General features: G+C 40.4%; 1 protein-coding gene across 10 annotated transcripts in view; it reads right to left on the bottom strand.

Annotated features, from left to right (window-relative positions):
• Dock7 (dedicator of cytokinesis 7) overlaps positions 1-12,389 on the bottom strand; it is a 189,363-nt gene that overhangs the window by 25,655 nt on the left and 151,319 nt on the right. For all 10 annotated transcript variants that reach the window (XR_005974334.1, XR_005974335.1, XM_041651518.1 and 7 more), the window contains 7 exons: positions 11,649-11,745; positions 9,587-9,683; positions 6,993-7,127; positions 6,059-6,211; positions 2,648-2,806; positions 1,660-1,760; positions 288-480 (listed from right to left, as the gene is read on the bottom strand). Coding sequence is in view for 8 of the 10 variants with exons in the window: in XM_041651518.1 (XP_041507452.1) it covers positions 288-480; positions 1,660-1,760; positions 2,648-2,806; positions 6,059-6,211; positions 6,993-7,127; positions 9,587-9,683; positions 11,649-11,745 (935 nt within the window). In the remaining 2 variants the exon portion in view is untranslated. The remainder of the gene's footprint in view (positions 1-287; positions 481-1,659; positions 1,761-2,647; positions 2,807-6,058; positions 6,212-6,992; positions 7,128-9,586; positions 9,684-11,648; positions 11,746-12,389) is intronic.

Genomic DNA, 12,389 nt, shown 5'->3' with positions numbered 1-12,389 from the left:
CAGGATAGTCAGGGATACATAGAGAAACACTGTCTTGAAAAAAAAATAAATAAAAACTAAGTCCTCTTTAATAGGCTGGAGATGCAGCCCGGGTGGAGTGCACGCCTGGTACCATGAAGCTCTGACTAAATTCTCGGAACAGACACAGAACAAGAGGATGGGCACTGCTCACTCACTGTGCTGGCCACTGACCTACCTCCTTCTTGCTTTCCTTACAAACTCAAGGAGTCCACAGGACCAGGTTAAAGGATTTACCTTGATCGCACACACACACAACAAATTCCTACCTGGAATGTTACACAGCCAACAGGAAGGTATTTCCGGTCCTCCAGCATGCTCAGATATTCAGCGACCAGTGCTGCTGAGTGGACCAGGCACTGGGCAGCTTCAGCGTGATTGCTTCGTTCAGAGTGTTTTCCAGCCATGTTCTGAAGCCAGGTCAGTCGCAGGTCTGGAGAGGTCTGGTAGCCCTTGGCAATTCTAATCAGAACAGAAATGCTTCTCAGACTGGGTGGGAGTTCAGAGAGTCATGCAGAGTTTACCAGACAAGTTCCTGCTACGGCACAAACCTGCCACAGTAAGTGTTTCAGTGGCTGGAAATGTCACAGAATACGGAAAGAATCACTGTGTCACCTAAAATGGGCACTACTGCTTTGGGTTGGGGTAAAGAGACATGCTACATTAAAACCTGGCTGCTCAGAAAACTATTATATTTAAATCTAAAATAAGATAATTTCACATAATCTATAAGGAAAATTAGAAGATATATAAGGTAGTTCCATCACACCATCTTTGTCTGAAGAGAATGCTTTTGTGTGTGTTTCTTATGATGGGTAAAACTGTGAAAAAGAGGGCCACATACAAAGGAAAATCCCGATTTTGCTGCTGTGTCTATCAGGATACAATGAGAAGAACAAGATTCTCAAAATTTGTACCTAGAAACACTATTTTTAAACAATCATAATTTGAAATTATGACAATTTGTATTACATTAAACATTCACATTCTGTATTTTCTGAAAAGATTGTTCTTTATATTTAAAATGTGGGTTTGGGGGTTTTCTAAGAAGTTCAAGATCTAAGATACTAAATTATTTATTAAAAATTTTTTCTTTCTTTAGACAAGCATTCTGTACTTCTGAGGCTCTACCTTTAATCCCTTGTACTGCAAAATCATAACATACAAGCAAACTGAAGTCAGTTTTTAACTTTTACTTTATGCATATGGGTGTTTTGCCTTCATGTATGTATGTCTATGCTCTGCAGCTGTAGATGGTTCTGATCTGTCACATGGGTGCTGGAAACTGAACCTGAGTCCTTTGGAAGAGTAACAAGTATTCTCAACTGCTGAAGCATCTCTCCAGTCCAAACAGAAGAGTTTAAGAGCAGTGACAGAACATATTTAAAAGTTGCCTCAAAACAAAACAAAAAACCATTCTCCCAGCCTCTGCAGACATCACACATACACATGGTCACAGACATACATGCAGGCAAAATACCTACACACATACATAAAAAAGTAAAATTGCAATTGACCATTTAATTAACATTAGAAGGTCACTTCAATAATTTTTGTATATTTGTTCTCGTCAAACATTTCCCAGGTGACTTACTAATCTCATAGTGGAAAGAATGAGTGAGTGAGTCACACAAAGGCTACCTGTACATGAGATCAATCAGCATTTCGGGATCCTCCTGGTGTTCCTTCATTTTAACAGTGTCAGAAAGGATCATATGGAGATTAAAAACCAGATCTTGGACCTGTGGTAGAGATCATATGAAAAGTTCTTTTGTTATTCATTAATTTTGTCATTGATTAAATGAGTTTGTGAACCACTTCAGAGAAGCTTCTAGAATTTGAAAAACAAGTTATAGTGAGAACATGGGTGTGACGAAGGGGGGGCATACGCTCTGCATTCTGCAGTAGACTAGACTTTCCCACTGCACAGGGTGCTGTGAGCAGGGGCTGAGGCAGGGAAATGAGGACTAGGAGAGCACGAGAAACTCCCTCACTGTCTGACAGGGTAGCTGGGTGGAATCGGCTTTATTAAAGGCAGACTAGCACTGGACTATCAGGCAGGAGTGTGTCATCACTGTCTAGTCTGCCTGAGTCCACTGTCCTGTTACAGATGAGCAGAATTAAACGGCAACCATATGAACAATTTTAAAGACAAGGGTCTATGGAGATGGTTCAGTTGGAATAGCACTCTCCACACAAGCATGGGAACTTGAGCTTGTCCCCAGCACAAGACAGGCATGGTGACTGGCATAATTCCAGTGCAGAGGGAGGTAAACACAGGAGGATTGTTGTGCCTCACTGGTCAGTCATCCTAGCCAAACTAGAAAGCTCCAGGTTCAGGGAGCTAACATCTAATCTCGACCTTTGGAGCTTCCCATGTATGAACACATATATGCACACAGACACAGATCACTTAGCCATGTCTGCATGCACGCATGCACGTGCGCGCGCGCACACACACACACACACACACACACACACACGAAAGACAGTTTTATGAAACAATCTTCTCTAGGTTACTGTGGAAAGAAATACAATACTCCAGTAAAAACCACTATTTAAGAATCTGGAAAGTACCTATTCAGCAGTTTTACTGCGAATTAAAAATATAGATAGTAGCATTTCTCACCTGATCAGGAAATGTTGTTTCCCTCAACTCCAGATCTTCTTCAGCATATGTCAAAATAGTTTTTAGAGAGCGTCTTAAGAATTCTTCATTAAAATTCTGAGATGTACCCACCAAAGAGGACAGTGACATTGTTACTTGCATTTTCACTCTGGCAAAGTTCTGTGGAAGGGAAATTGTTGTTATATCAAGCATCTGGTGAAAAACATTAGTGATCCTAGAGAAGCTAAATAAGGAGAACCCAAAGAAAAACATATAGGCATCCTCCTGAATATTAACCTTCAGCAAGCGATGAAAGGAGACAGAGACAGAGACCCACATTGGAGCACAGGACTGAAATCTCAAGGTCCAAATGAGGAGCAGAAGGAGAGAGAGCACGAGCAAGGAACTCAGGACTGTGAGGGGTGCACCCACACACTTGGACAATGGGGATGTTCTACTGGGAACTCACCAAGACCAGCTGGCCTGGGTCTGGAAAAGCCTGGGATAAAACCGGACTCTCTGAACATAGCGGACAATGAGGACTACTGAGAACTCAAGAACAATGGCAATGGGTTTCTGATCCTACTGCACGCACTGGCTTTGTGGGAGCCTAGGCAGTTTGGATGCTCAACTTACTAGACCTGGATGGAGGTGGGGGTTCCTTGGACTTCCCACAGGACAGGGAACCCTGATTGCTTTTCGGGCTGAGGGGGGGGGGGACTTAATTGGGGGAGGGGGAGGGAAATGGGAGGCGGTGGCGGGGAAGAGACAGAAATCTTTAATAAATAAATGAATTAAAAAATTAAAAAAAATAAAAAAATAAATTATAGCAGCAGAAAAAAAAATAAAAAATTCCGAAGGAAAGATGCTTTAAATAAAGTAATGAAATCTGAAATCTATGCATTAAAATCTGAATTTGAAAAGGACACAACAGACTCCCCGGTAACTAGGCAGATTCTTCCTATAGTCTTCCTTTGTTTCACCCAGCTATCATCCAGAGATGGTCCCTCTTGTGAACCTTGCCATGCTGGCCAGGAATCACATACGTGATTTTCACTCTCCTTCCTGCCTGCAAATTCCAATTCCCTAGTCTTATCCTCAGCTTTGTAGCAGACCACTTGCTGTGGCCCCTCCTTCCTGTCTGTGCCACTTCCAGGAAGCTAAGATGATTCTCTCCTATAGCCTTCCTTCCCAGCCCCTCCCTCTGTCTCATCCACCAACACCAGAGACACTCTTTTTCTAGAAACCTATTGGTGAGCAGGAAATCAGTTCCTCTGGGGAATCAGATTCTTGTGGCAGGCCTGCTTTCCTCCCTCCTACGGACCTTCTCAGCACCCCCACATTCTAGACCATCCCAACTCCTGTGTGTCAGCTTGGGAACTCCAGTGGTCACACATAAGGTACTCAGAAGCACCCTCTACCAGGCAGCCCACAAGCTCCACTTGCTCTTAAAATCCAGAGGGCAACAGAAACCAAGGAACAGAAAATCCACCTAACAACAACAACAACAAAAGACCAGATACCAACACCTAGAATTACAGTCATCACAAACCCAGGTGCCTAGATGCCAGTGTAAAAACACAAACAATAGTCAGGACAATGCATCTCCACCTGCAGCCCAGGAAGCCTACTGCAATAGGCCAAGGGTGTTCCAATATAGCTGAAGCACAAAAAAAAAAAAAAGACTTCCAAATAGCTATTATGAATATAATCAAGGATTTTAAAGGATATGAATCCACTAAGGAAATCTATGAAAACACAAACAGTGGAATAAAATGAAGAAAATAGTTCAAGACAGGAAAGTAGAAATGGAGTCCATAAAGAAAACCTAAATTGAGATAAAATTAGAAACAAAAAATTCAGGAACTTAAACAGGAAACTGAGAACATAATACAAGTATATGCTCTACCACTAAATTAAGCTCTGACCACCATATCCATAGTCTAAGAGGGACAAGAAATATGTAACTCTAGCTTACTTCACTAGGTCCATGCTATGACGAAATCCTAGTTTTTAGTAAACTGCATTCTTATGCAGTGATATTTTTAAGAGTTTACATTTTATCTTCTTTTTTTCATAGCAAAAACTCATTTCTGCTCCATTATTCCCTATGAAACCACTCTTAGAACTAGCTGTCAAATCCAAGTCTGACAGTTTTCTACTTCCCACTTGTGGTATCTATGGTACTGGTCACCTTCTCCCTGGAATCTCTGGCTTTACCTTCAGTGGCACTGCTTTCTACAGGTTTCTCAGTCTTTGTGTAGAGCTAGGGCCTGTTTAGGGCCTCTGCACAGCACAGGAAGTCAAGTGCTCCTACACTAAGCTATGTTCCCTGCTCATCTTATTCTTTTTTAACTATTTTCTGTCTTCTTTGTCTGCTATCTATTTTAAATCAAAATTGTGATGTTTAGTGTTAATTTTTAACTCAATAAACTCTAGAATCGCATAGGAGATGAGCCTTCAGGCATATCTGTGAGGGATGGTCTTGATTAATCTTAGCTTTTAAGAATGCTTGCTAGGATTCTCTTGATTACACTGATGTGGGAAAACTTGTTTTTAATTGTACGTTAATCTATTCTCAGAGCAAAGGACCCTGAAGTACATAAACATAAACAGAGAGAGAACAGAACAGTGGCCTGCATTTATCCCTGTCTGAAGAGACCAGCTGCTCTATGCCCTTGATGCCTTGACTTCCCAGCCACGATGAATTGCTCCTTGAACTATGAGTGAATACAAACCCATTCTCCCTTCAGCTGCTTCTGTCAGGGTTTTTACCAGACAACAGGAAAAGAAACTAAAACACCAATGTTCACTGTTTTGTCAAAAATCTCTTTCCATGTGGTAAGTACTAAAGAAGGCCTTTCCTTGGATGAACATACATGCTTGTTAGCACTCGGCTCGTACTCCTCTGGAGAGCTCTAGACCATTCTACTTTACTCAACAGTTCCATCTGGATAGGGCACAGACAACCTAAAGTCAGTATGGCCAGTGTATCTTGTTTTCTCATTGACTTCCTCAAACCAAAAATCTAGAAGCCAGCCCATGCTCACTCTTCTCTTAGTCTTCAAAGAATAAACCCAATCCAGTCCCTGCTGCCCTCTAGACTGCCTATGTTTCTTTCCGAAAGACGCTACTCTTGTCAACAACCTTGCCATTCTGCTCTAAGTCACTGTAGTTAAATTTTAGGGACTTTAAAAACTAAATGCAATCTGTAAAGTTACTAGAATCTTTTCTTCTGGGTGATGAGAACCTGGCACCTAATAAAAATGTGGCAATGGGAGTTGTATTGCCAAACACACCACACACATGCATGCACACACATTTGTAAGATATCCACATGATGGGAAATAAAGACATTCTAAGTTCTTAATACCTGTCTATTAAAGCTGCATTTCATTACGAACCCAGACAGTTTTCATGGCAGACACTTACATTCCCAATCTCAAAGTTCTGCCTCATGAGGAGGTAGAGAGAGGCACTAGCATGGGACCGTATGGTGCTGATGCTACTGCTGCAGTGTCGGAGAAGCCGGAGGCACAGATCAGCACACTGCTCTGTCTCTTCCTCAAACAGGAGCTCAGGAAACTGCAAGATTTTAATACAGAGATGTATTAATATAGCCTGACTTGGGAGTCTGGTCGGTTGGTCAAGAAATTAAAAAGAATGGTTAAGAGACTATTTTAATTAAGGTAAAAAGTGCACACCACAGTCAGACAGCTTGGGCTAAAATACTAGGGATGTCACTTGTTAGGTAGCAGTGTAACCCCGGGAAGGTTTCCTTTCTCCATAAAGTAGGCCTAATAATATTATCTAGATTGCTGTACCTCAGTGCGGTACTGTGAACACAGCACGAACATATAAGAGCTCAACATAAATAAGTAAATACAAATGCACATTTTGGGAGGAGGGGCAAACAGCAAATAAACTTCTGAGGCAGCAGAACATGGAGCCACCTTTAGACAGCAAAGGGTGTAAAAAGTGCATTAACTTCTTAATGAACAAGGTGAAAAGGAAGATACATGGTTGAGGTGGAGCTTAGTGAAAGGGTGTTCGTATCACATGTGTGAAGACCCAGGCTCCATTTTCAAAACCACAACACCCAGATTTCAGGCTCTTCTCAAAACAAGACCTTAAGATTTTTAAAATTTTAAGACAAGAAACTGATTACCGATAATTTGGATCAATTCAGGTTCTGAAGACAGAAGCAGAGACAGAGGATCAGGGTAAACACATTAAGTTTTTAAAAACACATTAAGTGTTTAAAATTAATTTATAATATATTGACCAGTGAGCGTGACAAATGACCTTAGGCAGTGTTAAAGAAGAAAGGAAAGTCACATAAGACCACAGGTACAAGATCACGCACCTTGGAGACCAGGGCTCTCTGCGTGGCAAAGCAGTGCTGCAGATACACTGCGCTTTGGTTGCAGGCCATGCTCTGCAGCAGCACTTTCAGCACCCCACCCAGAATGCTCTCCTTGGATTCTGTTACAGAAACAGTCTGCAATGGAAACACAAACACATTAAGCAGGCATGCACCTATAATGTGGGTAGGTAAGTAAAATACGTATAAAAATCCAAACATTTACAAGAAAGGGAAATGGTAAAAGCCAAAAGGACTTCAAGAGAAGATGCTGAGCAGTATTCGGATGGAAGAAAAAAAAAAGGAGTAAAAAGGCCACAGAGACTTTTAAGTTGGGTGTTGCAGCGGGGATTACAGACACAATGGCAAGAAAACATGAAGTACGTTCTATGAAAATTTATAAATAAACTTGGACATCTGACTTGAGGCACATGCAGAAGATGAGCCAAAAAAAACTAGAGTAAGTGCCCATGGCAGATGACACTGGTTTCATATAAAATATCATTTCCTTTCTTTCTTCCTTTTAAGATCTAGAAGCCTGGCTTTTGTCTGAGTCTTGGAATTAAGCTCAAAAGAAACGTGAACTAAAGAGAAGTTGTGTTTCTACACTCAGAAACCCAAGTCTCTTCTAGTCAGTGAAAGGCAGTGTAGTGAGGATGAAGCCTGAGCAAGCACCTCACATAATCGATCTTGGAAATACTATTTCTGTTCATACTATTTTTTTCTAGTAGTTTACACCTAGCCCAACTAACAGAGCACCAAAATAAAAAGTGTGGTGATATTTTGTTTGTGCTTTAATAGTAAAGCTTGCCTGACAATCAGAGTGCGGAGCTAACCACTAGTTAGCCATAGAGGCCAGGCAGGGGTGGCACACACTTTTATTTCTAGCACTACGGAGGTGGACACAGAAAGATATTTGACTGGGTAGAGAGGAGACAGGAGCTCATGCCATTAGGATCTCCCATTTGGTCTGAGGATTTTGTAGAGGTAAGAAACAGTGGCTGGATGCTCTGCTTCTCTGATCTTTCAGCTTTCACCCCCAATATCTGACTCCAGGTTTTTATTATTAAGACCAATTATATATTTATGCTACATCTGGCCATATGTGGCTAACATCTGGCATCCAATGTAGTGCAATTAAAATTTACGCAACAAAAGTCTTTTAAAATCTAAAGAATTTCCCATTTTGGTCATTAAGCAATCAAGAAATACAGACTTTTTTTTTTTTTTTTTTTTTTTTTTGGTTTTTCAAGACAGGGTTTCTCTGTAGCTTTGGTGCCCGTCGCGGAACTAGCTCTTGTAGACCAGGCTGGCCTCGAACTCCCAGAGATCCGCCTGCCTCTGCCTCCCAAGTGCTGGGATTAAAGGCATGTGCCACCACCGCCCGGCGAAATACAGACTTTAAAAAGCCATTTATTATTAATTTGTGCATATTGTATGTCTGCTTGTACAGTGGAGGTATATGTGTACACAGTTCAGAAAAGGGTGCTAAGAGTCTTCTACTACTCCCTGACTATTCCCTCTCAACCCTGGGCTTATATTCCTGGCTAGGCTGAAAGTCAGCAAGCCTCAGTGATCCTCTTGTCTCCATGTCCTTGGAACTGAGGTTACAGGTATGTGCTAGACATAGGGTTGTCATGTGGTGCTGGGAATTTGGTCTGCAGTCTTCGTGACTGCACATCAAGTGCTCTTACCGCTGAATTATCTCTCCAGCCCCAAGAAATACTGAAAGTTTTATGTTTTAAAATTTTCAGTCAGGGTAAGTCAGTGAAACATAAGAATTAAAATCTCAAGAAAATGAAAAGAACAGGCTAAGAAGAAAATACAGAACATCATGAAGTAGTAGCCATTATAGGAGCACTGAATTAAGAATATGACAAAGTGATGGTACAGGAAGTGAATGGAAGAAACCGGTGACACATTTACTAAAACAGCTGGGGCATCCTGGTAATAGACTCACATCTGGTTCTTCTACTTACTTCCTGTGTGACCATGGGACACTGCCTAACCATCGCTATGGCTAACTACTGCTATCTACAAGATGGGGACAATGGTAGTTTCCATTGTCTGTTTCTTATAAAAACCAAGTTAAAACTTATGAAGTGCTTACTTAGTACATTGCTTGAAAAACTCCATAAATGGCGCCTGTCACTAACAGGGTAATAAGGTCTACAAAGCTACTGATAAGGCAGTTTGCATTTATGTAAAATTACCAAGTAGAGAAATTACACATAAAAACCCTAAACTACTGCTTAATATACAGGAGACACAGAATAAACCTAGCTTTGCACTGCATGTTAAATGTATTCCAGCGGGACACCCCAATATAAATATATAGTGGTTACTGGAAACACAAGAGCAAGCCAAAGACTTTTTCTTTTTTGTCCAAAAGCAAAGGACAAAGAGATGTAGATTTTACAAGCACCTTCAAATAAACATTTACAAACTGTGGAAAGAAATAAAATTTACAACTAGAGAATCACTGACTACTCAGAACTACCTATAATTATTAATGCCCAAGCATCCTTATAAGGGTCACACTGATTCTAATCTCTGCCTGCCGAGTCTCTGCTTACACTCCTCTTCCCTGTCCTTACCTGAACGACGATCTCTAATGTGTCTAAGATGATGAGATTCGCTTCAGTAGCCAGGTTTCCATCAATCAGTGCTTCATGCTCTATCTCTGCTCTTGACCTAATATAAAATATTGTAAGAAATTTTACTTATCTTTCAAAAAGCCAGAAGTAAAAAATGACTTAGATTCATTAAAACAAAAACCTTGAAAGTATTAACTTTGCTTGAACAAAAACATAAAAAAGGAAGAAAAAGGCAGTAATTCATGTATTAAAATGTTTTGATCCCTACATTTTGTTGACTGTATAGTAACATATACCTCTCTCCCTCTTTTTCTGACTCTGTCTGTCTCTCCTCCCCACCACAGACAGGTTCTCACCGTGTAGCCCTACCGGCCTGGAACACTTATGTAGACCAGGCTGGTCGCGAATTCAGAGATTCACCTGCCTCTGCCTCCCGAGTGCCACTATGTCCAGCAATATATACATCTGTCCCCAACAACACAGTGCCACTCAGGGCATATGCATTTGTTTTACAGCCACTGGCACAGACACTAGGTGGTGCTAATATATACTACTATGGTGCGTAAAGCAACAGTCAAAGGTATTTATCTTCAATTCCAAACATTTTCAATGTATTTAGTAAATAAAAGCACTCGATTATTCTAAGATTTTATCTATTTTCTGCTTAGCTATTCATACAAATATTCTCAAAAGGCAATTTAACTCTTTTTTAATTTTTAGTTTTTCAGGACAGGGTATCTCTTTGTAGCATTGGCTGTCTTGGAACTCACTTTGTAGACCAGACTGGCCTCAAACTCACAGAGATCCACTTGCCTCTGCTTCCTGAGGGCTGGGATTAAAGGTGTGCACTACCACCAGTGATTTAACTCTTAAACAAGACAGGCTGGAATCATATATTAGAAACAACACATGAGGCAATAATGTTAATAAACCTCATTATAATCATTCCACAACTGTATATACATCAAAACTCACATTGTATAGCGTAAATATACTTCTTGCCAATTATAACTCTTTAGAGAGGGAAAGAAAAACAATTTGATGCTGAAATCAGTTGCCAAATGTCTTTTCCACAGAAAATGAGTTGGGTAAAATAGTTTTGCTGTATTTATTTATAAATGAGTTTTTAAATATGCAATGTATTTTACTGTAACATAAAATTATTTTCTCAAATAGTTTTAAAGCTAAAACTTAAGAAAAATAGTTATCTTCTAAGATATAAATGACTAACAAAATAAAAAGATACAAAGACTCTCTTTCTTTTTTTTGATCTGCACAGGTTTTTATTTTCTCCCCTCATTTTCCATTTCAAAAGTTTCCGATGCCTTTTCATGTTCCACTGCCATATGAAGTGGAAAAAGTATTTTAGAGGAAAACCTGTGATGACTTTTTTTCCCCTTAAGAATGTATTCAAAATCGTCTCAAGTGGCTTGGTCCCTCTATCCATAGGAGCCAGTCTTGTGGACATGAACCTGTAGCCCAGCGGGGCTCTCCAGATGTACAGTCAGCATTGGCTTGTGTTCTATAAGTGGGGACGAAAACTACATTGGGCTCTCTCCTCTTCCAATAAAACACAATTGTTCTGACAGGCAGGGCGGGATGAGTGCAATCCCGACAAAACGGCTATGGGGAGGAATTCATTCAGAATACTGCATGCATAAGGATGTTCATATAAAGCCCCGTGCCTCATGATGGACACATATCTCCACAGCATGCATTTGGCTATCAAGGAAGCCTTGTCCCCCAAGCCACAATATGGTAAATTTACATGTGTGTAATCAGGGTAGAGTAGTTGAATTTACAAGGCATATAAAAGGCAGCCGTGAATATAAGGAAATGTACATGGGGGGAGAGACTTTATATGGAAGTTCCCCTTATGGTTCTGGTGCAGTATGCATAGAGAGTGTGAGTGGATGAGGATAATACTTTATCTAAAATTTTGGCCTAGACTGGGAATAGTCATCAAAAGGGAAAAGCCACATTTACAAGAATTTCTGCAAAGTCGTTTTCTTTTTTTTAAAATATGGCTAGCCCATCAGAACAGATTAGAAGGTCATATTACTTATCGAGTTTCTCTGTGTTCTGGCGCCAGTGAGTCATGTCCTTTCTCCACCGCAGGTTTTCTTGGCTCCCAAAGGCACTTCCAGATGGGCTCCTCTCTGTGAAAGCAAAGTCAAAATGGTATTTCAGGTAGAACACATGTACATATATTTGAAAACCTACAATAAATAGTGTATATCTTTAATTTTATAAAATCATTTCTTTAAAAAAAAAGATTTATTTCTTTTTTATGTACAGTGTTCTGCCTGCATGCATTGCCTGCATGTGTATCTACACCCCAGAAGAGGGCACCAGACCTCATTACAGATGGTTGTGAGCCACCATGTGGTTGCTGGGAATTGAACTTAGGCCCTTTGGAAGAAAAGTCAGTGCTCTTAACTGCTGAGCCATCTCTCCAGTCCCATAAAAATATTTTTTTTTCAGTACAAGTGGAAGAAATGAACGGTGGTATTTTCAGTTAAAAGTTTTCATAATAATTAAGAAGGAACCATTTCTTATACAGGTTGTTTCTTGGTAAAACCCAATCTCTTAAGTAAGCAAAGAAAGGACCTAACATGAGCTCTATTATAAGGCTAAAAAAATGGCCCAATTTCCTTGAGGGTACTGAGATGTGTTGAATTATTCTCTCTTGCTCTCCCTGTGTGCATGGGTAGTCAGAATGGTCTCACCACACAGGATCCTGATTAAAGACTCATACAATGGCTCCTGAAACTTTTATCTGATTGGTCTGCTCATAAACTTC

This window comes from Microtus oregoni, unplaced genomic scaffold (assembly GCF_018167655.1).
Source record: "Microtus oregoni isolate MIOR12 unplaced genomic scaffold, Mior012 000005F_ref0000423, whole genome shotgun sequence".
In the NCBI taxonomy this organism is placed as follows: domain Eukaryota; kingdom Metazoa; phylum Chordata; class Mammalia; order Rodentia; family Cricetidae; genus Microtus; species Microtus oregoni.
Note: the sequence above shows the minus strand (reverse complement) of the source record. Positions and strands in the feature narration are given on the sequence as shown.